Source organism: Odontesthes bonariensis, chromosome 14 (genome assembly GCF_027942865.1).
Source record: "Odontesthes bonariensis isolate fOdoBon6 chromosome 14, fOdoBon6.hap1, whole genome shotgun sequence".
Lineage (NCBI taxonomy): Eukaryota > Metazoa > Chordata > Actinopteri > Atheriniformes > Atherinopsidae > Odontesthes > Odontesthes bonariensis.
This window is the reverse complement of record NC_134519.1, coordinates 30,954,941-30,980,818: the sequence shown is the minus strand read 5'-3', so window position 1 is coordinate 30,980,818 and position 25,878 is coordinate 30,954,941. Positions and strand designations below refer to the sequence as shown.

Here is a 25,878-nt window from a genome sequence, read left to right as displayed (position 1 = left end):
GAGGCCAATTAAAGAAAATGTCTTTCAGACATAACAGAAAGCATGTTATTTTCATTCTCATATCCGGGCAGAAAAAACATCTAATCTGGTTCTTACCAGGATTTAAAATGAGGTAAATAACCATGCACACTCACTCCATGGGGTTAATAACTCTGTCATTTATTGTCCAGTCAGATAAAATAACTTACTTCCTTTTAAATCATGCACCAATCATCCATGTCAGGGAAGTAAAGAGTAAGATTATTCTTTATCTTAAAATACCAAAAATCGAATTACATATGCAAACAAAATCTCAGTTTCATCAGCTCCTTTTTATTGAGATTTCTTTGAGTGAGTTACATTTTTAAAACAAGAGAGCATTACATAACTGTAATATCAAAAGAAAAGAAAAATTGACATGTGAAAAAACAGAATAACTCCTGAACCTTCTGTCTTGAATGAAAGCGTTAACACATCTTATAATGAAGCAGTAATTCTGTGAAACTTTACAAACTGTAACCCTCCCTTTCCACAAGTGTGTGGTCATATTTTCTCTTTACATCTGTGACTGAAGAGTGATAATAAATCAGCCATCAGGGGAACAGTGTACTAAAGGTTCTTTAACTTCTTGCTGCTGCCGTTACTACTTGTGCTGCTTGCAGAGCATCTGGAGGTGGTGAGAGGAGGGGAGGCTCCAGGCAGCTCCAAGCCCAAAACCACCGTCTTCAGCGAGGGGGAGGGAAGTCCAGAGGCTCTGGAAGTGCTGCTGGCTGGGGACACAGGACCCCTACAGTGCAGCAAGGGCAAAGATACAGAGTCAAATCTCCAGTCTTCAACTCTAAATATCTTATCTATAGATGAAGATTCTCTTTATGAAGGTTTTGCTCCCCGCATCCCTTTATATATTCCATTTACAAAGAAGCAGTATTATATTCATATATATATATTCTTATATTATATTCCTCATGCACATTTTCATCACCGGACCAATAGTTCATACTGATGACCCTCTGAAGGCAAACCTTCATGTCTCTAACATCCACATTTCTGAAGTCTGACCTGAGAGAAGCAGAGCTGCGGCCAGAGCTGCGGCCAGAGTTTACGGTGGAGCTCCGGCGGCTGGACGGAGTTGAAGGAGGAGCTGGAAGGGACAGACTGGCCTGAGAGACACAGAGGGAGGAAGTACCAAACTTTAACAGTAACCTGCAGAGACCACATGCTTCATGAACCATCCTCTAATAATGTAGTGGTAATTATTATTTTTTTTTACTTAGTACCTGCTGGAAGTAACTCTGCAGCACCGCTCCGAGGTCAGGATCTTCCTCCACTGCCTCACTCAGCATCTTGTCGACACTTTTGTTGAATTCTTTCAGCTCCCTCAGCTTAATGTCTAGCTCCTCAAAAGTCTCAGTTGTGACGTTCTTAGCTGAGCGGATGTCTTTGGTCAATGTGGAGCACTAGAAAACAACAGGGCCATACAACATTACAATGTCACAGAAACACCTTGTATTCAGAGATACCTGGACTGTATACTCACACAACAAAGTCTGTGTAAAACTCTAGAATCTGTTCTTTAAAAAAAAAAAAAACACCTGCACATCAAACCTGTTTTACGGCTCTGTTGACTTTCTCTTGCAGGCTGGCCATTTCTTTGTTCAGTTTGCCAATGAGAGACTGTTTGTGAGCGATCTTATCTTTCTCCACCCGCTTTTCTTGAAGCAGACTCTCCAAGGTATTGTTCATGTCCTAGAAATGAGGAGCAGTACACAGACACACACATAAACACAGAAATTGCTGTTACTAAAACTTTCTGATGTCTTATTTAAACAGCATCCCTGTAACTGACCTCAACAATAACTGATAAGACATTTCTCTTCCCATCATGAGAACCTCTCTGGATTCTTGTTCATGAACCTAAACAGGGTTTATTTTTCAATTTCGCCAACAACTATTCTGAACACTGGAAGGATGACAATAATAACAGTAATAGATAGGGGTGTCAAATTATCGCATGAATTGCAATTAATTAATTGCAGTCATATTTAGCGCGTTATGTTTTTTAATCGCATTAATCTATGCGTTGGGCTTCTTGTGCTTGTGTTATTAGGGGTGGGAAACAATGGTCAGTACCTGAAGTGGACATTGATTGGCTGTCATTGTGTTTGGGATGGTTTATCATAAGCTGATGGGCTCCCATTGTAGTTGGGAGAGCAAGGTGAGGAGCAGTGAGTAGACTTGAAAATGGAGGAACATGTGAGAGTTGTCGGTCCAATGAATAGAAAATTTACATTTCATAAAACGCCCCAACGGCACCTTTGATAAACGTAAAGTGATCTGTGTTCTTTGTAAGAAGGAGTTTGCTTACCACCGAAGCAGCTCAGGTTTAGCCTACCACATCAACACTAAGCACCCAGTCGCGAGTGCAGCCACAGCTGACGTTAGCAGCGAAAACGTTAACAAAGCTCTTCCCCATACTAAACTCCAGGAGAACACCCCGCGTGATGTGCTAACGGCACTGTGACTACTGCGTCTGTTTTATTTATTTTATATCATCTGAAGCAGAGGAAAAGCAACAAGTTCAGTGTTCAATGCTTATATTGCTCAGAAAAGTGTTCTTACTGTTTTTTGATGTGTTAATTTACAGCACTTTATATAGACCTGGTGTTTTATTTTATTTTTATTTTCTAATTATTTGGAGATTGACAAAAGGTTGAAACTTAAGGTTGCAGGCAGCACTTTGGACTAGTCTCAAATAAAGTGTAATTTAAAATGGCTAGGACTGCATCTGTTCAAATCTGTTAAAAACAATAAATTACTTTATAAAGCCACTTTATTTGTTATTTATCCATCTTTTGATCTGCCACAATAATGTAATCTATTTAAATGAAAATACCAAATTGAGGGCTTTTCTCAGCAATTTTTAGGTGAGATTAAAAAAGAGATTAATTATATCAATTAATTACAGATCATAATTAATTAATCTCTCATTTTTTTAATCTCATGACAGCACTAGTAATAGATAAGACATGTAGCTCATGAATACATGTAGCTCAACAATCTAAAAGTAATCTGAGTCTTGCTTTGAGTATACGGTCAGTGCTCTACACTGATTTGAAACAGCTCACCTGTAAGTCCTGTTGAAGCTCTTGGACGTTCCTTTTTTTATGCTTAAGCGTCTCCTCAGTCGCCCTTAGCTGCTCCTGCAGCTTCAGATGTTCCTGGTACTCTGGACCTTCAAGAAACATAGTCAACATTAAGAATGGGGAGATTCATAAATCACACAACACGACGAAAGGTCTGTGTTTCTAGCTTAGTTTAATTCACTGTCATACATACCAGATTTATTCACTTTGCTGAGGGATTGACGAAATGTAGAGCTACGGGTGTCGAACAACTGGATGGTGTTCTCCAGAGCTGTAGTTTCCAGCTCCATCTTGCAGATTTTAGCATCTAAGTCATCTCCCTTCCGCCTAAGCTCCTCTTTCTCTTGTACAGCCTGGTGAAAAGCACACAGTGGTGAGTCAGCAATGTGTGTGCCACATCAGAATGTGTGAGGACCTTTTACCTTTGTGATGTAGTAGGCCTGTGACTTCTCCTCTTCCCCCTCAGGAGGTGCCATTGAAAGCGCCATAACCTCAAAACGTTTCCTCATTATGGTGACCTTGGTTAGTTTCTCATTGAGTCCAGCACTGAGACAGAAACGTTTGTTAAATAAAGTCATCATAGTTTCATAAACTGTTCTCTCGGAGGATGCTAACAGGTTGACATAAAACATACAGAGAAGCAACACGTGTGGTTGGCCTTCTCACCTGAGCTTCTGCCTCTCCTGCTCGCTGATCTTGAGCTCCTGACTGACAATTTTTATGTAGACTTCGATCTCCTCTTCCTTCTCTTTCATGGCTCTCTGCAGCTCCAGCTTCCTCTTCTCCAAGGACAGCACACTGTCTGCTTTGTTGTACAGCAGGTCCCTCACACGCTTGACACCTAACTTTATCATTTTGTGCTCCACCATGTTGTCCTGATGAAGGATACATGAAATAAAGGGACAATGCAACATTCTCCAACCAGTCCAGAGTTCACACATGTTAAAGCTGATTTCTCTCCGAGACTCCACCCTTGTGCTTTCCTTGTGCTTAAGAGAACGGCGTTTTTTTGTGTTTTTTTTTGTTTTGTTTTAACGGCTCTGAAGGTCCCCTGTATGGCAGAAATAGTTATTCCAACATTTGGTTCATGATATTTCCACAGTACTTTGGTTTTATGATTGAATACATGCAAGCTAGTTGGCTAGTATTAGCATTCTAATGGGCTACATAAAGATGGCAAACACGGAAACATCAACAACAATCCTGAAAAGTTTTGAGACCTTTGCAAGTGTTCCACATTTTGTCACTTGGATAATAAAGTCCAATTCAAGCCAATTGGAATTCAATAATTAATGTCATGTTTCGGACTCAACCTAAAATGTCTTCAGTTCATTTTATTTTGATCAATTTACACAAAATTCTCCACAATGATGGAATGTTGGCCTTTGAAAAATACAACTATGAATGTTCAGACTCAATTAATTCAATACTAGGTTAAAGAGGCTTTTTAGAAAAAAAGAAGTGAGGTTGTGTGATGTACCTACGTGGAGTCGTTGTCCAAACTGAAAGCTAACCGGAAGGGAACCATCACAGAATTTTTTTTTCTGAAAAACTATATTCTGAAATCTAAAACTAATTCAACCTAAAAGAAAAATGTCACAGCGGTTTGAGCAACACTTTACTGTAGACTGTGTCACTTTTGTATCCTGCAGTTATCTATTTTGTTGCTACATTTCTGCAGTCCCAGAGCATCCAGGTTATATGGTCCCAGCCCATGTAAATGCACAAGTGACACAGAGTATGGAGTCTGCTCAAACCGCTGTGAAATTGTTGAAGTTGAGCTGTTTCAGATGTCGCTGTTCTGAGCAGCGGTTAGTTTGACGTACGTCACAAATCCTTTCTGATTCTCCACATTGAGAGCGCACTGAGAGTTCTCTGTGTCAGCGCTGAATCCGGAATATCCATCTGAAGCATCTAGGGATCTATGGCTGCCTCTGCTGTTGTTGGGAACAATCCTACAGGCATTCCCAACTCTTCCTGATACAGACATTCTCACTGAACCAGGTTGGATGGACTCTGTTGGGTTCAGGCCCACATTCTGGCTCAGACATGTCAGGTCTCTCATAGAGCTTTTATAAAATGGGACATTTTCAAGTTTGTTTTTTTTAACAAATAAAAAATCTGTTGTTCAATTGTTACCGTGGAGAAGCATATGCAGACTGACAATAAACACAACTGAATTTGATACATTTCAAGAAGAGTCTAACTCACAACTGCAGTGACTTTTACAACATCAGTTACTTACCTGTTTCCTCAGTTTGACTTGCTTCACTTCCTTTTCACTGGTGTTACAGGAGAGCATGAGCACCTCCACCTTATCGATCAGATCTCTCTTCTGAGCCTCTGATGTCTTCATCTCTTTCCTTAAACAGCGAATATCAACCTGAACAGAGACAGACATCCAGGATGTGAGATGGGGGATGAGCGAGGGGAGAAAGGATGAATGCAGGATTGTGTGGTGAGGTTTCAGTCTGACCTCACACTCCTTGAGCGCACTGGTAAGGGTTTTGACTGTCTTTTTCTTCTCCTCCAGGTCTTTGGTCAGCTCAGCAGCCTTCATGTCTAACATTTGTTTTTCATCTGAGTGAATGTCTCCCTGCAGACGTGCAAGTTTTCTCTTCAGCAGAGTTACCTCGGTGTCCTAACACAATCCAAGAACGCAAGAAGAAAAGCTCAACACATGTATTGGTGAGCCAGATCAAGAGAATCTAGATAGTTTGACTGTAAAAGGTTCAATCTGAATGTGATTTTTGGTAAGTTTGCCTGCTTATTCATGGCCCTCTGCTGTTTGGTCAGGTTCTTCTCCAGTTTTCTGAGTTGCCTTTCCAGGCAGGTTATAGTGGTTTTACTCCTTGAAACCTGTGCAACATATTCCCTTTCCTTTGCCTCGACAGTCAGCAAATGGTCTTTATGACGAGACAGCTCCCCCATGAGGTCACGCATTTGAACGCCCAACTCCTTTAGCAGGATAAAAGCACAGGGTTACACAGCAGGATCAAAGCACAATACTTTGTGAAAAAAAAGGTGGAACTATGATTGTGCTCATCTGGATTCTGGTGGTTAGGTTGTAAGCAGAGAATGTTCAGTAGAATTCTAACTAATCATTCATTCTCAAAAGTATGATCATTAAAAGTAACACGTCCAAGTGGAAAAACGACTTCTTATGTACACAACAATAACTCTTTGAGCTGAGCCTTTGGCAAACAAACTGTCCGTGTGGGGATTGTTAGACTACAGCTCACCTTGATGGCCTGTTCCTCGTCCTTGAGGATCTGGTCCATCTGAGCAGCCGTCTCCTCCTCACTGAGAGCAGTCTGGGTCACAAAGTTCAGCTTCTCCTCCAGTGCATTATTGTAGGCTCTGGCCTCCTTTAATCTACAACACACATACACACAAATAGCTTGTACTCCAAAGCACTGGCATAGTAATTGCTTCACAGAAATGTGTTCATTTAATTAATCATTTACTGACTTGTCATTGTTATACAGAAGGGCTTTCTTCATTCTGGATATTTGGGTGGTCAAAGACTCCACTTCAGAGGTTGTTCTGTCCAGTAAGCACTTGCAGCCATCCAGCTGCAGGGCACATTCAGATCAATCCCTTAGAATATGAAGCAAGACTCCCAGAGTACACATTCAGTACACTTTGAGAAGCTGACCTCATTCTGCTGCCTGATGCATAGATTCTCCTGCTCCTTCAGATCCTGCCGCAGTTTGGCGGCCTTTTTGTTTGCTACGGTTACTTTCCTCTCACTTTCCTTGTTGTTGTTCCTCATAATATCAAGCAAATGCTTCTGCTCTGTAATGGTGGCATTCCTCTCCCCAATGTTCTGGTTACCCTGGGAAATTTGCTGGAATGACAAAGGAACTACACAGCTGTTGCTCAAGCGTACTTTTCAGTGTGTACTCAAACACTGTTGGCTTTAATCGACTTCATATTCTCAGGCTTGAGTCAGTATGAATTTAATCTGCAAGAGCCCAAGGCCCTACACATTACCAGTGCACACTGCTGTAGTTCAGCATCTTGTTGCGTCATCTGCTTGATACTGTTTTCGAACTGGTGGATGAGCTGCTGTGACTCCACGTGGGCCTGGTGCAAACTTTCTGCAGTTTTATCCAAAGCTATCTGTTTGGATAGCAGAGATGTTTTTTAATAGAGAACAACATAGTAACAACTGCCACATTCTATATCAGGCACCCTATGAGAAGTGCATCACATTTGTTCTAATCTGGCATACATATTTGTCAAAGTCCAACAACTGTTAGTAAAAAAAAAAAAGAAAATATACAATGTTAAAGTTTTTATACAAAACTGTATTACAACGTCCCCATAACATGTATATTGTTTAGACTGAACAACCAAAGTTTAAAATATGACTGCTGTAGATATTTTACCAATAATGTCTCAGGTCTTGAGTCAGGCAAAAAAAAAAAAAAGGCTGAGACATGTGGGGAGTATTATGTATGTATACCGGACATTCTACAAAGGAAGGAAAATCACTGGAGGCTATCTGGAGCCTATCCCAGCTGTCAATGGGCAAGATGCAGGGCAAACCCTGGATGGTCCATCACAGGGCCACACAAACACACACTCCTAGGGTCAATTTAGAATCCCCAATTGCCGTAAAATATATACTTTTGCACAGAGGAAGCCGGAGAGAACCCATGCAGGCACGGGGAGAACATGCAAACATAACACCAAAGTGCCTCAACCGGGATTCAAACCAGAAAACCTCTTGTTCTGAGGCGACAGTGCTGTTCACCACATCACCATGCAGCCCTAAATGAGAATTTCCTTTTGGAATTTCGAACAGTGCTAAAAAAACTCAATATATATAGCGCACACCATGCAAACAGCATAATGGCCACAATTATCTCAAAAGAGAGATCACTTAGAAAAGTTTTCTCACACATAAAAATGTTCTTCTTTTTAGAAGCTTTGCCACTGAATGTTGATGGGCCAAAGCTTTTAGAACCACTGTGCCAATTTTATGCAGTTCATTTTAACCAGGTTCAAATTGGCTTGTGCACAAACGTGAAGGGTTAAAAACCGGATTAAATTCCATTAGAGGGAAATGTACACACTTCACACGTTTTCCACTAAATCTCATTTAGTCTTAGTCATCCACACATGTCTGTTGTGCCTTTCTCAGCACAACAAAACCAGCAAGGCTTTAAAATCATTGGCTCATTGAAATGAGGGTTTAAAACAGGTTCATTTCAAAATCCCTGAACGTGAATGCTGTTACAGTGGATACACTGGGGTAGATCTGATGACCTCTCCTTTTGACATGTTTCTGCAGTTGGGAATAAAGTGCAACACGGTCCACAGTCTGAAATAAACACACATTACCTCAGTCACGCTGTGTCCATTTTAACAAGCCATTGACTGTATAGCCATGCTGTTTTTGCAACAGTAATGAGGGTACAATCCCCTGACTCCCCAAAGTGTTAAAATGTTCAATGTGTTTCTTTAAACAGTCTGTATAGTGTTCTGTGCTGCCTGAAGTCCTGCGTTTTCTTCCATTACCTGCGCAGATACAGTCTCTGTCAACTCTTTGTCAACCGCTTTGCGTTTTTCATTTGCCTCCAGTGTCTTCCTCTCAATAGCCATAGTAAGTGACTGTAACAGGGCAGATTAGAAGACTGTTAGATTACAATCAGTCAACACTTGTAAATGATACTGTAGGTTGAAGCTTTAAACAGTTGATGATAAGAGAAGCATTTGTTTAGCTATGGATTTAATTTTTTTCCTCCCTTTACCTTGATCTTTTGCTCATCTTGTTTAGCGTACTTGATGATGGCCATCGTCTCCTCTTCTTTCTGTGATGACTCCTCCAAGAAGACATCCATGGTCTGCTGGTCCCAGTTCATCTGATGTCTAAACTCCTCAAGCTTCTGTTTCGCCTTGAACAACTTCTTCTAAAGATATGGACAAAAGGTTAAGAGTTAAAGAGAAACTACCAGGCTAAAACAGCTGTAGCTGATTTTGTTTTTTTGTACAGCAAATGCAAATGATAGACCTCTATCGTGTCTTTCCTCTCTTCTGAAGACCTGAGCTCATTTTCATTCTTGGCAGTCTGCTGAGCCAGGCGACCCGACTCTCTCTCTGCGAGGGCTGTCAGATGTTTCTCAACCTCTATGTCTCTTTCCTTTGCCTTCAGCAGCGCCTACATGCAAGTAACAACACACATTCGTCCTGTGCACATAAACTTGTCATTTGAAGAGAGCAACACTTGACTGGTTCATAAGTAATATACAATATCTTCAAACATTCTTACCTCAGAATTTTCCAGCTCTTGTTTAGCATCTTTGAAATGTTTGGCCATGTCTTTCTTTTTATTCCTTTTTGCCTCAAGTCGGTTGTTCACTTGCATCAGCTCCATCTCCTGTTCATGGATCTGTTGATGAAATCATCACATTACAAGCAAAGCATGTATGTCATAAGATCTGCAGAATCTCTTTTCATCTGAACAGCCTGAACGTCATCATAAAATGATAGTATAATAGGTTAGGCCAAATCGCAAGATAGCGAGGTTTCAGGTTATTTAGCACTGCCTTACTGGAAGAAGGTTGCTGGTTTGAATGTTTTGAGGGGCTTTTCAATGCCAAGTTTGCATAAATCAAATCAAATCAAAATCAAATCAAATTTATTTATATAGCACATTTCATGTACAAACAGTTCAAAGTGCTTTACATAAAATAAAAGCATTGCAGCAGGGAGTGCAAGAAGCATTAAAAATACATAAAAGAATATAAAGAGAAACAAATAAAATCATTTAAATGAATTTAAAAACAGGCAACAGTCTAGATAAGTTAAAAGATATTTCATGCATAGACACATGAGAACAGAAATGTCTTTAACCTGGATTTAAAAATGTCTCCATTTGGTGAAAGTTTAATCTCCACTGGCAGTTTGTTCCACTTATTTGCAGCATAACAGCTAAATGCTGCTTCTCCATGTTTAGTCTGGACTCTGGACTGGACCAGCTGACCTGAGTCCTTGGATCTAAGAGCTCTGCTGGGTTTATATTCTCTGAACATATCACAGATGTATTTTGGGCCTAAACCGTTCTGGGATTTGTAAACCATCAGCAGGCTTTTAAAATCTATTCTGTGACTGACTGGAAGCCAGTGTAAGGATTTTAAAACTGGTGTGATGTGTTCAGATCTCTTAGTCCGGGTTAAAACTCTAGCAGCAGCGTTCTGGATGAGCTGCAGATGTTTAATGCTCTTTTTGGGAAGTCCAGTTAAAAGAACATTACAGTAATCGAATCTACTGGAGATGAATGCATGGATGAGTTTCTCCTGGTCTTTTTGGGAGAGGAAACCTTTCATTCTGTTGATGTTTCTGAGATGGTAAAAAGCTGCCTTGGTGACAGCTTTGATGTGGCTGCTGAAAGTCAGATCTGAGTCTATCAACACTCCGAGGTTACGAACTTGGTCAGTGATTGTAAGGTCCCGAGTCTCAAGATATTTACCAACGCTGACCCTCTTCTCTTTGCTCCCAAACAGAATGATCTCAGTTTTGTCTTCATTTAATTGTAGAAAATTCTCTCTCATCCAGGTGTTTACTTCCTCCAGACACTGACACAGTACGTCTGCTGGGCTGGTTAAATACAACTTTCTCAATAATCTTGGATATAAAAGAGAGATTAGAGACAGGTCTGTAGTTGTTCATCATAGAGGCGTCTAGTTCTCTTCTTTAGGAGTGGCTTAATGGCAGCTGTCTTTAGTGTCTTGGGAAAAATACCTGATGCCAGTGAGCTGTTAACTATTCGTAGGAGATCACTTTCTACTGAGGTAAAAACAGTTTTTAAAAAGTCGGATGGTATTATGTCCAGAGAACAAGTTGTTGATTTCAGATGCCGAACTGTTTCCTCTAGGATTTTTAAATTAACAATATTAAATTGTGACATAACGTCTGTTTACGTGCACGTTAGCATGTTTTGTTTTGTTTTTTTGTCTTGTTAGTGTCTGTGTTGGTCCTGTGACGGCCAGACAACCATGAACAGGATGAAGCAGGTACAAAAAAACGGATGGATGTATTTCATCCAAGGAGCCTCTGCTTCATACTACCTATCACCATGGACTGTGTAAGTCTGGTACATCTGATATCTGCGTAAAATGAACAAATCTGTACTTAACCAAGACCAGCAAAAACAGAAAAACCTGGCTCAATGCTCTTTCAGTGGAAGCTATAGCATCAATTTGAAGTAGAAAGTAATTTTATTTCTTTTTTTGCTGCTAACTGCTGGATATTAGAGAGCTTATATCAAGACAAAGGTGAGGCTGGGGCAGTTGGAGGAGGAGTTGCCACCCTCAGAGGGACTGCTTCATCCATAAACTTAGATTGGAGAAGAGGAGGTGTCCCTTTGTCAAGTCTTGCTCAGTCGTTGTTACTATAGCAAAGCATATTTCTGAAAACAAATATTTCCATGGCACAAATCTACAAGTCATTGTTGTGTAGGATATATTTACAGACTTTATCTCTTATAGTACAGCAGGAGAATCGAAAAATAAAAAACTGGATAGCAAAACCAAATACAGACGGCTCACAAATCCCCAAGTGAGTGAGACAGGCGAGAAAGGAAGTGAAGAGGAGGAGGACATGAAGACTGCAACAGACAGTTTGTCAAAGTTAAAAAAACAAAAAAACAAAAAAAAAAAACTCATCACACAACAGAAGAAGAAACTGAGTCGGGAGTTGCTCAGTGGAAAACAACAACAAAGTGTTATCAACGGACAGTTTAGCAGAAGACTGGCATCATTGTCAAGGCTTAGCAACGGTTTGTTTGCGCTGCTAACAATGAAAAGATTTTTTGATTCCATGTTATTAAGGCAGACTAATGGTACAACACATCATATATCCACTTCACTCTTAAAGAATTCAACAATCCTGCACCTTTCACATTAAATTTCAAAGCTCTCTGAGCTGAGCAGAGCCCCCCAACGTTTAAAGGTAACAGCACCCCTCGTTGCTTTGAAACCGTTTCAACGTACGCCTAACGGTCAGGTCGCTTTTGGCGTTTGAACCGTGTTTCTCCGTCAGGTTTAGGGTTTGGACAAATGAAATGTAAATAAATGAAGTTTTGTTATTACGATAAAAACCAACTGCGCCATAGATACACTTACCTCCTGTAGAAGAGCGCGGTTTTCTGCGTTGAGTTCGGGAATGCCAAAACCTTTATCCCATCCTATATCACATAAGACCTTGTCAATTAAGCTCGACATTTTCCTCTGGAAAGCAACAAAACAATATCTACAGGTGATATATTTATTCTGTATAACAGTAGCAACTGAGGCTGCAAGTCGTCCCTCTCCCCAGGTTGCTGTAGATGTGGTCTGTTGTCAGGTGTCCTTAGCAACCACACGTGCCTGTAAGTTGTGGTCACCACAAGGGGGCGCCCGAGAAAAGAGAGAATGCATTGCCTCGACGACCATTATCCGTTCAACTGATAAATTTAACTATGTCCAAAAATTAAGTTGTCAAAAGCAACTTAAACTATATTATACAAAGACAGAGTGACTCAAAATCTGCCTACTCATTATCTGCATTATCTTAATTTCCATAAAATTGTCAAAGACAGCTTCATCATGACTTGGAGTGATGCACAGAAACAGCTTCAAGAATGTGATACTTCAACATAGGACATAGGCCGTAAGGTGAACCTCGAAAACTCCTTCAGAACACCAGGCTTGTTCCGCGCTCTCCGAACCAAACACGCTTCAGCTCATAAAAAGATTTGAGTTATGTTGAGGTTTAAAAAAAAGTTTCGCCGCTCAGAACACATTACTTTTTTAGTTCGCAACGTTTAAAGGAATAACTAGTGCCTGGCAAGGCGTATGTACATATTCGGCAGGCGTAATAACAATTTGGCTCGCGAGAGGTGCCACGTTTGAAACGTCATCAGAATGGACGAATCGGATAGCTGGTATGTCAGCTGAGCTGGTAAACAAAAACAGCACCGCTGCAGCAGCGCGATCATCCAGCAGTACCGAAGAAGACGAAATTTCGACCGAAAAATTTGTTACATGCACATATCTTCTGTTAAGCATGAGGAAACACAGAACTTCACCTGCACAAGGTGGAATGGAAGGAATCAGAAGGAACAAATAAAGAAGCACTTGCTGAGTTCTTATACGATGCGTGGCCACATGCTGATCTTACAGCAGTGGGAAGAAACCTCAGCTTGTACATAGCACATCAACACCAATGTCACCGTGACTGTACTGGAAGGTGTGCAGTCTGTTCGTGCTGTGGAAGACCTGCAGTGTGACCACGAAGAATGTGACACTGGTGTTTTTGCATGCACAACATGCTGCACAGGAACATAAGACTGTCATTATTAAGAGCCCTGACACTGATGTAGCAGTCATTGCTGTGAGTCTGCAGAAAGAATTGCCATGCAGCTTGTACTTTTTCACAGGGAAGGGCAACAGAACACGCATAATGGACATTACCAAGGTGTCATCAGCTCTCGGAGCCAGTGTGTGTTCAGCCTTGATTGGGATCCATACATTCACTGGGTGTGACACCACAAGGCAAAAAGAAGACATTTGCTGTGGCATGCGAGAAAGATGTCTACCTGAAGGCTTTCAGAAATCTGGGGACTGAATTTAACTTGGACCACTCTACATTTGCATTACTTTGCAAATATGTATGCCATTTGTACGATCAGCCAACTGCAGAAAACATCAATGAGGCTAGGTACAAAGCTTTCTGTATGGCATCATCAGCCTTGCCAGAATTATCTATCTCCCCAACAAGTGATGCCCTCCACCAGCACTGCAAAAGGGCAAATTATCAGGCTAAAATAATAAGGTCATGTGTAAAGCAAAAGATTGGACTCATTTGAATCGGTGGTGGAGAGGAGGACACTGAACAAACTGTTATCCATCATGGATAACCCCACTCATCCTCTCCACCAGCTGCTGGTTGGACAGCGGAGCTCCTTTTCCAACAGGCTCATCCAGCTCCGCTGTCACAAGGACCGTTTCAGGAAATCCTTCCTACCAGCAGCCATCACCATATACAACACCTCCCCTCTGGTTGGAAGAGAACTTCAACCTCAATAGGCTTGAAGTCTCTCCTAAAAAACAATAACAAAAAACAAAAAATACTGTAGATTTGTACATAGTAAATGTTTATTCACTATTTTTTATTTATTTTATATTATTTTATTTTATTTCATATTTATTTTATTCTCTTCTATTTGCTTGTTTTTCACTACTTTAATTGTTTTCATATACTTTATGCTGCTGCAACAAAACAATTTCCCTAATTGGGATTAATAAAGTATTAATAAAGTAGACTTGTGAAGGTGTTCCAGCTGTTCAAACACCACAAAGGAAACAGAGGATAAAGAAGATGACAGCTGCCCTGACACTGACAGTGAGGAATAGTGTATGTGTGTGCCAGCGTTTTTTTTTTACCTTTATTCTATTCCATTTGTATCATTCCTTTTATTATGGTTATGTATATAAGTTTATGCCGGTTGATGTGTATGCCCTACTTGTTTTGATTTTGTTATGTGTTGTATAGTTATTAGTGAATAAATCAGCGAGCCTAAACGAAAACGGGGTTCACCTTACGGCCTAACAAGCATAATTTCTTTTTGTTGGTCGTCCCAATAATTCTCTGAAAAACATCCAGCTGATCCAAAATGCTACAATAACACCTCTGATGAGAGCTAGCCGCAGAGATCATATTTCTCCAATTTTAGCTTCCATCAGTGGTTCCCTGATAAATTCAGAAAATAGTTTAGAATTCCTCTCCCTATATTAAAGCTCTTAATGACTAAGCTCCATCATACCTTAAAGATCTTATAGTTCGATATTTTCCAAAAAGAGCTCGTACTCCTGCAGTCTGACTTTGTTCTCAGACTGCAGGTTTACTTGAATTATAATATAATGAATTGGCAGTATACAAGTTAGACTCACTTTTATTTGACAAAATTTAATCGGATTACAATGAACCGGACAGTACCTTTAAAGTACCTTGATATGACTTTGAATTTGGGCTATATAAATTAAACTCAAGTTGAATCAAACTGAATTACTTCGTTCAACTCCAAAGCAGGTGAGTAGCGTCCGAACAAAAGATAAATTTTCTTTAAAGCCCCTTTTACGATTTTGCAGGACCCTTCGCTGAAGTTGTGTTACAGTCATTAAGTTATACCTAAATAAAATCATTACCCTAACTGGAAAATTATCTGCTCATCAGAATCAATGAGATCTTCTATATCAGGAATAGGATAGCAGAGATAGGAACAAAGACCTCCCCTATTTTGGAGGGCATTTCTTTCACCTTATCCAAGTCATATGAAACCTTATTTTACCTTCTTTTTAAGCCCAAAATGCATTGAGGTCTGGGTAAAGATGATGAATTGAAACATTTATTTTTATCTTCATACATTTGTGTTTAAACAGCATTGTGATTAAAAAAAATTACAATCAATGTTTTATACTGACATGTCACACAAATGCATCATAAAACAAACAAAAAAATTAAGAATGCACACCAGTAATAAAATTCAATATTTAAAGAATAACCCTTTGCAAACCCTTGAGTTTACATAACCATTTAGGCGTGTCTATCTACCTGCCTTTGAAGACAACGAATGACATGGGCCAAGGTGTTGACTCCTCTTCAGTTGGCTTGAGTGCACAAAAGCTCAATACTTTAGACGAAAGTTCCAAAACCATCACAAGCTGACCAGCAAAGAGATATGCCTTTTATATGTGTATACAAACAGACACATTGTTATAAAGTCTCTGAAGTGTAAAATATTTCAGTCCTGAGTGTTGAAAAGGCAATGAAGTTCTCAGCTCAGTGCGGTTCACTTGTTCTCCATTTACTGCGTCCTCATTTGTAGAAACCTCGAATGGATGTTTCTTGTGTAAAAATCAGCCATTAAACTGCCGTACTTTTGGTCCCGATGTGCGGCCGTGCAAACTCCACAAAGTCATCAATAAGGACAGGCCATGCTCCTATTTATAAGGCAAAAACTGTTAAATGACGGTCCAATATAGAGGACAAAAAAGTGGAAAAAGGGAACCTTCAGTGAGTAATTTTACAAACCTTCCTCATCATAATTTGACATGTCATCTGTGATCATCGTACTGAAGTCAAGTAAGAGATTCCAAGTGTCCTTGGGAATAGATCTTTTGTGGTGTTCCTGTAAAAACATGTGGAGCAAATTTAATAAAGATGCTGAGATGTAATTTTCATGTTCAGAGAGGCTATAGTGTGACTATCAACTTACAACTAAAAATTTGTTCCACAAGTCCAAGAACTTGAATCTCCCAGCCAGTACTAAATTCCAATATGCGATTGCCATATCCAGATCTGTAAGAACGCCAAAAGAAGATCAATGGAAATGCATAGAGAAAACAAAAAAGCTGACGAGCATTACGATGGATAAGAAAAGATTCTTACCCAAACCTTTCTGACCAGGATTCTTAGCAAAATTAAATGTAAACTGGTAAAAGTCCTTAAATTTCCCTTGGTCCTTTAACTCTTGCTCCATCTTTGGCAGCTGAGCTTTTAACTTGTCTATGCTGTCACATCTGTGAAAACAAGGCATGTGGTGTAAATGAAACAGGCCATCCTGAGGCTGCAAGTCAAAAATCTATCAGAAATAACTTAAACGGAACAGTAATCAAATAAACACACATAAACAAAACAAAAAAAAGGAGTCCACAGGCGAGCCCTGCGGGATAAAAGGGACACCCATAAAAAGACATACTTTCAAATAAAGGCAGGGAGACCCTGAAACAACTGAACAGCAAATGAAGACAAATGCAGTCGAGGCCTGGCATCACAAAGAAGTTGTGACCTGGAAAAGGTTCTGAACAAAGTATTAATAGAATAACAATGTTCTCTTTATGGTTTTGATAATCTGTCAGATTAGATCTGAGTACCTTAAAAAGGTTTCGAAATATTAATCCTTCAAAACACCTGGGGGTGTATTACAAAGCAAGTCCAAAGCAGCGAGGCTTTGTTTGCGTTTGTTGTCTCGACTGAACCTAAATCAGCAGCCTGACATAAGTGCTACACAGGCGGTAACCAACTTTCTCTGATAAACCAGCTGTTTGTTGTTCTTTAAGCTCCGTGCGTTCTCACATAAAAGTCGCTGCTTGACACATTTTGAGCTCCATCCTCACAAAAAAAAAAACCTCAGCATAGACACATGCACATTTGACTTGAGCCACCGTTACATTTAATATGCATGCACGAGAGCAGGAACATATCGTCAACCAAAGTTTGCCTGACGCCACAACACATCGGGCTTCATGCAAGAACCGTTCGTACGCACAGATTTGTTCTTAAGTCGTGCCTACGAGTGATTTAAGAGAATTTGCGCATTCACCAATCTTTTCGTATTTTACATTTTCTTTCAGGTACAAACACAATTTACGAGTGATCCAGAGCTTCGTAGGAGTTTCGTAAAATAGTCCGCTGTTATTCCAATCAAGTTTGCTTGACTAATAGATTGTATATTTAATTACTTTGAAGAAAACATAAATAAATATACATTATACCCCATAATTATGCTGACATTATTCTGTTTGACTTAAATTCTGCACTAATTGAAGGTTAATTTGACTTTGTATATAACATGGTCAATGCGAAGTGTAACCAGCGGCTGTCTTTCTACTTTTGGATGCCTTAGTGCGTCAGGCTCTTGGAAGAGACTGTGTGGAGACAGACGAATGGCTGACATCGCAATTTAGATTGCCAAGGACTGAGCTGCTGCAAATATGCAGCTTGCTAGAGCCACAACTCCAGAGAGAAACACGCCGATCAAACCCAATTCCACCACATGTCCAGATCCTCACCACCCTTGGATTTTTGGCCACTGGAACCTTTCAGAGGGAGATTGGAGACAGATCGGGGGTGTCCCAGTCCTCTGTGAGTCGTGCGCTCCCCTTGGTCATCAAAGCTCTCATCAGTTTATCACCCGTGTTACATCAGATTCCCATACGCCGCTCTCCAACAAGTACAAATTAAGAGACTTTCATGACATGGCTGGACTGTAGACCTGTTCAAAAAAAAAACTTTTTTTGTTATTTTAAAGCCAATTGATATGATTCCCATTCTCCATGCTGTGGAAAGGCCAGATATAAAATTATTTTGATTTTGGACCATGGGAAGGCCTGCCTCATGAACCATGAAGTTTTAATGTTTATTTTTGCAAAAAACGCCTGACATTTTGCCTCATAACTTCCATATAATTAATCATAGAGCATTATGAGAGGTACCATATGAAAGCTGATGAAATGTACTTTCAGGTGATACCCAATATATTCATGAACTAGACAGTCATGGTAGTTTTTAAAGCAAAAATGTGCTAAATTTTGGGCGATTTTGGAGCTTTCAGATCAGACATCACATCATTGTACCTGTAACATGTACATGAATCAACAAATATAATGGCAGATTGAACTTTGAAATGAAATATATTTACAGTAATAGCCTTGGAACATTGAAAATAACATTTTCAGTACATTAGGAACACAACTTCAACAACACGGCGACAAAGAATAAATGCTCGGCACAACTTGAGCCAAAGTTACATGGATGCTTTTAAGAAAAATCCACCCAAATATTGTGCCTTACATTGGGATGGGAAACTGTTGGGAGATGTTTTGGGAGAAAAAATCCCAGTGGAAAGTTTGGCTGTTCTGGTTTCGGGGGGCACCTGAGTATGAGGAGGGAAAACTCCTGGGTGTGCCCTTTATTGACAGCTCATCAGGCATTTCACAGAGCAATGCATCATTTGAGTTACTTACAGCATGGGGGCTCAAAGAAAACATAGTTGCCTTGGTATTTGATACTACAGCAAGTAACAGTGGCATCCACAGGGGTGCTGCAAAGCTGCTGGAAGAAAGGCTAGAGAAAAAAGTGTTTTACTTTGCATGCCGCCATCATATATTGGAAGTAATAGTTGGTGCTGCATGGGCAGCTGTGTTTGATAAGGTGAAAAGTCCTGAAAATCCCTTCTTTAAAGAAGTAAAGGAAAAGTGGGATGATTTGAGGAAGGACAGGCCAATGGTTTTGAAGGTAGTTGAGAAGAATCTGAGAGAGAAGAGGATGCAGGCCATTGCTGTCTTGAAAAATTTCCTCCAAGAAACAAGTCCAAGGGCAGATTACAGGGAGGTCACAGAGTTGTGCCTCATCCTCTTCGGTGAGGTACCCCCGAGAGGCATTCACTGGGCCAGGCCAGGTGCAATTCATCAGGCACGCTGGATGGCCCGCAATATCTATTGCATGAAAATGTTAATGTTTTCTCAGGAGCTTGGATACGACAAGGAAACAGTTGTGAAGCTTGAGAGACTGAACAAATTTCTATCACTGTTTTACACTAGCTACTGGGTAACATCCAAGGCTGCTGCAGACGCTCCCATTCATGACCTTCAATTCTTCAAAGATGTCATGTGGTACCAACAGTTTGACGCTGAACTTGCTACAGCTGTCATGAAGAAAGCAAACAATCACCGATGGTACTTGACACAAGAACTGGTCACATTCACATTGTTCAGTGCACATCCCAGCATGACTAAGTCTGCAAAAGAGGAGATTGCAGTCAAACTCTCAGAAACAGAGAAACCCGAAAGCTACAGAATGGGTAAACCACTGTTTCCCAGCATTAATCGATCAAAAACACTTGCTGATTTGGTAGGGCCAGAATCACACTTCTTATTTGATGCACTTGGAGTTGAGATTGATTGGATAACTCAACCAGTGGAAACCTGGAAAGAGTATGATGGGTACCGATCGGCTGAAAAGTTTGTTAAGTCTGTCAAGGTGACTAATGATGTTGCTGAACGGGGGGTGAAAATGATGTCTGACTTTGCCACTGAGATAACAACCAATCTAGAGCAGAGAAGTTGTCTGCTTCAGGTTGTGGAGTACCATATGAGGAAATTTGACAGCTTCAAGAAAGCCACACTGAACAAACGATAATGTTATTGAAATAACTGACTCTCCAGTTCCTATCTATAGTATGTAATTACTTTCATGTTCAACCTAATACACCTGGTTTTGTGTTCCTAATGTACTGAAAATGATATTTTCGATGTTCCAAGGCTATTACTGTAAATATATTTCATTTCAAAGTTCAATCTGCCATTATATTTGTTGATTCATGTACATGTTACAGGTACAATGATGTGCAGTCCACTGGACCTGTTCAAAAAAAAGTTTTTTTTGAACAGGTCCAGTGGACTGCCAAACATAATCGGAGCAATATACACATGCATCACCCGTGCTGTTGTGGAGCACACTGAGCTGAAGGCCAGGTGGGTGTGTCTGGATACAGCGTTTATTTTCATATCAAACCATTTCTTTTTTATTTCAATGACATTACGAACAGGTGACATGTAATTAACAGCACTCGTAATTGCTTCCCATTTCTTGGCTTTAGCAGGTCCCGTAATTCCACTGCTGACACTGCTAAAAATGACAGATTTTCCTTTTTGGATCTCTGAAAGCAGAACTTTAATCTCAGAGCTCCTAAAGTTGTACTTTTTGCACCTTGATGCCATTCTCAAGACTCAACACTCAACACTTCGTGGCACAGGAGAGAGGAAGCACAGCCTTATATGGTATAATTTAGGGCGTGGAGTATGCAAATCTACTATCCTTGTGCACATGAACTTAGATACGCACGGGTGGCATTCATCATTTACGCAGGTCGTTTACACACTTTTTCCGAAGTTAAGAGCGCTTGTTGAATGTGACGTGGCGTGTTCGTACGAGACCTTCTTACGAAAAAAGTAAGAGAAATTTAGAATAAAAATACGAAAATGTTCTTGCATGAGGCCCAATGTTCCAGTTGCAACTTTTTCTAGTCTGGTATAGAGAAGCTTGACTTTGTACGACTTTGGTCGAACTAATTCTTTACATGTATTTTAAATGTTAATATAAAAAATACTGTAGCAAAAATTAATTCAAATAAAGGTCTAACAGTGTTCTGTACACAGAGGTTACACAGAGATAAAACCAATTTTATCTTATTATTGGATATTCACAGTGATAAATACTATCATATTAATCTACTTTCTAATCTGTGTTCTATCAGCAGCAACATCAAGTCTGTACGCGGATCTTGGCAGCAAACCAGGACCATAAAAAAAGATATAAACATTTTCTCCATCACAAAGAATAAAAATCCATATAGGTTCCTGTGCCGATGTGATGCATAACGCTTGCTCCGCTAAACATGACATACAGCATTTCAGCACATATACAAAACATTAGCAAGTTATTAAATCCACAATATAAATTGAGCTTTAATTAGATATATAGGCTATAATGCGGTATATGTAGAGCAGTTACTACAGGGATCTCGCCACTTTAAAAGGAAGCCATCTTCATAACCTAAAAAAAGTACCTGGTGTAAGTCTGACATGCCTCACCAGCCCATTATTGTGTTGCAGTCCTTCACTATGAACGCGTTCTCCAAACTGGATGTGAATACCCGACATCAAAGCCACATGTGTTCCCTTGAATTTATTATATAGTATATATATTAATATATTATACTAATACTTTTTGGTAAACCGCTAAAATATATATTGTGTATATATCGTGTACATGACTGATTTGTCAAAAAAGAAAATTAACAGTCCAAACAAAACCTGAAACCTTCTCATCCCGCCATGTACATGTAGAGATGGAGTTGAGCACCATGTGTCACTGAAATGTCGTGGAGGGGCCGAACATCACTCTTCCCAAACATCATATGGTGTGTTGATAACTGTGGTGTACGAGTGGTTTCCAACTTTTTCCTAGAAGCCTAACCACTGGTATCAAGAAGAAAAGCTGTTGCCGAGCCTGTGTGGTTGTACAAATCATGCTCAAAGCGTTTTTTTGTTTGTTTGTTTGTTTTTAAAAAAGTACCCTTTCAAAACAAACATATTTTCTTTTCCCATAAAACTAACGGCCACCATAGGTATTTCATGACCTGAAGGCTGGAAATGCAGAAGTCCAACACTCATGACTCCTTCAATTAAGACTCATCAGCATCTGTGGAAAGATGATTCTTTTCCATCCACAGCATGCTCATTGGATGAATAAGCTGGTGCAGAGTAACGGCACTGTAGACATGGATGGTGACCGACTGTTTGAAAAGGAAACTGTTGTGGATCGCAGTTTGACATTTTAACTCTGCCTTCCCATTTCTACACGAGGACCCTCTTAGGACTGTATAATGTTGGATTCCAGACCCACTATTCGCTCGCTGGAATTATTGCAGAGAATGAATGTGACTGCGAGGTATGCAGTTTAAAAACGCATCAGTCACTCATTTACAATGTTAAAGATTGTTCCATCTAAAGGAATTGTAATCTTTCTCCCAAGCAGTTGCCCACACAACCCACCTCTGTGTGTGACAGCGCTTCATCCTCACAGATTTTTTTTTGAACAAAATGAGTTATGAAACCTACTGTGAAGTGAAAACCTCCGGCATCTACTTTGTGCATCGTCACTACTAAATCATCGTTTACACTACCAGACTTAAAGCCCAGTTTTCATATCAGAAAAATGTCTCAGATCTGAGGCAAACCAGCTTTTCAATCTGTGGTCATCAATCGCTACCAAAGATGTGATTTGTGACATATCTCAAGTCCCGTTTGATTTTTAAGGAGTTGTCAGGGGAGGAGTTTTGAGTCATCAGCAGGTAGCTACTACCAATGAGATGACAAGAGACGGGGTCAGAGGGTATGACAAACACAACAAACATGACCAGGGTGAAAAAAAAAAAAGACTAAATACTCATGTTCTCATCAGCAGTTAAACAATGGTGAGAACACGAGACACTCCAGAGAAACAAGCCATGGAGAGAAACTGACAGTTCTGTTCAACATCCAGGTGAGCAGACGTGTTTCACACTGTAACGTTGCTTCATTAAGCTCAGTCAGATGTGTAGGAGGGTTAAGTCAGTGGAGCGTGACCCTCGGCACAGATTACTCGTGTAGTGTGATCACACTAGAGCTGTTTTCCCACATTAGCACTGGAGATTTTCAGAAAAAAGGGGGGGACAATTTGGTCCAGACCTTTTCTGAAGTTGTTGCGCACACAAGCACATCATAGCAGCAGTGTTGTTTTCGTCAACGATGACGATGACGAAATCATTTCGTTGACGCCACTTTTTTTCATGACGATAACGAGACGGTGACGAGATAAACATAGCTCTCTGATGACGAAAACATGACGAGACGTGTGTGAGTTTTCGTTGACGAGACGAGAATGGACGAAAATGTTAGTGGGTGATCCGTCAGACGTTTAAAATGCATGACATTTCTGCTTATTGTGTGTGTGAATTAAAACTTAAAAAGTATCTGCTGCGGCACCTTAAGGCTCGCCACAGGGATATTTTTTTGAAGGTAAGTTACAAATGCTGTTAACATAATCGATAAATTTCATAGTAAGCTAATACATTAGTACGTTTTCCACATACTCCTGGCGCAAATGGGCTGCTAACTTCAGGCTAAAGTTAGCTTTTGTTACGCTAACGTCAATTCATTATTATGTGTGTGTTACTTTAGCAGCATGTTTAGCCATGTTTACATTCAGTGACGGTGTGGTTATCTCTTTGTGTGTACGTTCTGTCAGCACGTAACTTGATATGTTAAACAGGTCGAGTTACTGTTATACGTAGAGTCTGCTAGCTTTAGCCTAAAAGCCACAAGTGATGTTGTGCAGCCCTAACCAGGACCTGTGCGTTTAGTGCGCTTACAGTAAAGTTGGGACACACGTACAGAATGAAAAATCAGAAAGCTTTAGTACAGGTCAGTTAATAAGCTATGTATTTTTGTTCTGCTTGTTTGATAGTTAAGACCATACTATTTTCTTAACACGGTAGACTATACTTATTTTTTTTAATTTTTTTTTTACTAAAACTAGACTAAAACCTTTTTGACTTTTCGTCGACTAAAACTAGACTAAAACTATCACATATAGAAGTGACTAAAATGTGACTAAAACTAATAAGCATGTTAGTCCAAAAGACTAAGACTAAGACTAAATCTAAAATGGTTGTCAAAAACAACACTGCATAGCAGGAGGCTTTCTGCAAGAAGTCCAGAGTGAATGTTGCAGACATTCGGGCCCTCACATGCCACAACTCCAGTTTGCGTGAGTACGAAAATGGCTTATGACTTAAACACTTCCGATCACAAGAGAGAAATGTAATTTAGTGTGAACAAAACAACACCGAAAATCTAAAGTCTAAACTTTGCTTAAAGGAACAAGCAGCCCCAGCCAAAACCACACACACACACACACAACGTAACGAACCCTGGCTCCTCAACAAACATGCTTAAAGTTCAATTGAATTTGAATTACTGTAACTCATTTAATCGTCTTTGTCTGTAAATTTATGATTTTTTTAAATAATAATTGATCAGAAATGTTTTTGCTTTTTTTAAAATAACTAATCCAACTCTTTATTCTCACCCCTGGTCCGTCATGCCACCCATAAACTCTTGTCTTGAGAACTCGCATTGTGTTGCTGCCCTGAACTTCCAGGCAATGAGAAGGACACTTATACTGGCAGGGTCCAGACCCAGGTCATCACAGAACTGCTGGATCCCATCAATGCCTATTTTGTTGTCATCGTGAGGATCTGAGCAGAGGAGCACAGAAGTGACTTGACATGTATCAACAGCTAAATAAAAACGTTTCTTCAGTAACATGGCAAGCACTGAACCTATAATCTCGCCGAGTTACAATAGGTGAGCTGTGAATGTGATCATTTTAATTTGATCATTGTAGTGGTGCTTTCTCCATACCTCTGTATCTGCTGTACAGCTGCTCGAGCTTCCTCTTGTCCAAGGCCCCCTTTAGATTTGAAGCGTAGAGCTCTGGATTTTGGAAAAACTTGTCTGTGGCAACATCTAGTTTCCAGTCATTCTGAGACAGACAAGCCACTGCAGTCTTCTCATTTGATTGTGTGAAAATCACAAACTGACGAACTTTATCCTTCTGAGAGGACTTCAGCTTGTTCTACACAAAGACATGCACACAACACACAAATTCCACACAGATGTTGTGATAACGCACGACTGGAAATAGCAACACGGCACACACTTATTTTCTCGAATGATTTCACTACACACGTCCATAATATGATACTTCAGTTTGCACATCACAGCAGGAGTCCAAAGGAAAGTGTCACATGATCACTCCAAAAGGTAGGGGTTAGCTTTATGAACAATGGTCAAACAAAAACATTCAAAATGACAGAGGAACAAGGTTTCTGCAGAAACCGACTTGCAGTGTGTTGAATGGCAGTTAGCTGGCATCTTAACAAGAGTAAGCAAACCTATTCGTGAGAGCCCATCTACAGCATCGCAAAGCTGGTGTCGCTACAAAAGTATGCTATTTTGTTTCTCAGTTGGCTTTAAGACTAGCAAGCTTAGCAAGCTAACTAAGCGAATCGGTTAGCCTCACCGTGAGCTAGTTACCTAACGCTAACGAGAGAAGCTTCGTTTGCTTTCATCATTTGAAGCTAACTTTCGGCAGTTTTCATATTGTATTGAACACTCCGTGTTGACAATTTATATACCTGCACACTGGTATTGTTTTCACCAGGGAACAAGACTAAAAAGAGTCATTTCTTACCATGTTTGTCTTGGCTTGACTCCCTTTCCTCCCATCCAGCAAGCTAACGCGTGTTAAGTTTTTACAAGAGAAGCCTTTTCCGATTCACGCATTTCTCTCCAAAATAATAGTATAAAATAAATGA

At 40.1% G+C, this 25,878-nt stretch overlaps 2 protein-coding genes across 2 annotated transcripts; both read right to left on the bottom strand.

The window, feature by feature from the left end:
* Positions 1-292: 292 nt before the first annotated feature.
* Positions 293-12,745, bottom strand: ccdc39 (coiled-coil domain 39 molecular ruler complex subunit). The gene is made up of 20 exons (XM_075484007.1): positions 12,257-12,745; positions 9,403-9,522; positions 9,145-9,291; positions 8,885-9,043; positions 8,652-8,744; positions 7,119-7,247; positions 6,781-6,972; positions 6,594-6,697; positions 6,365-6,497; positions 5,886-6,080; positions 5,599-5,763; positions 5,368-5,505; positions 3,789-3,997; positions 3,545-3,668; positions 3,316-3,475; positions 3,105-3,211; positions 1,585-1,725; positions 1,257-1,436; positions 1,039-1,139; positions 293-766 (listed from the first exon to the last, which is right to left on the bottom strand). The coding sequence occupies exons 1-20, from the start codon at positions 12,353-12,355 to the stop codon at positions 589-591; spliced, it is 2,874 nt and encodes a 957-aa protein (XP_075340122.1). The 5' UTR covers positions 12,356-12,745; the 3' UTR covers positions 293-588.
* A 2,760-nt stretch (positions 12,746-15,505) lies between these two features.
* dcun1d1 (DCN1, defective in cullin neddylation 1, domain containing 1 (S. cerevisiae)) lies at positions 15,506-25,823 on the bottom strand. Its single transcript, XM_075484006.1, has 7 exons — positions 25,755-25,823; positions 24,923-25,136; positions 24,588-24,756; positions 16,563-16,693; positions 16,390-16,472; positions 16,206-16,302; positions 15,506-16,114 (listed from the first exon to the last, which is right to left on the bottom strand). Exons 1-7 carry the CDS (start codon positions 25,755-25,757, stop codon positions 16,038-16,040), a joined length of 774 nt encoding a protein of 257 aa, XP_075340121.1. The 5' UTR covers positions 25,758-25,823; the 3' UTR covers positions 15,506-16,037.
* Between the last annotated feature and the right edge of the window lie 55 nt (positions 25,824-25,878).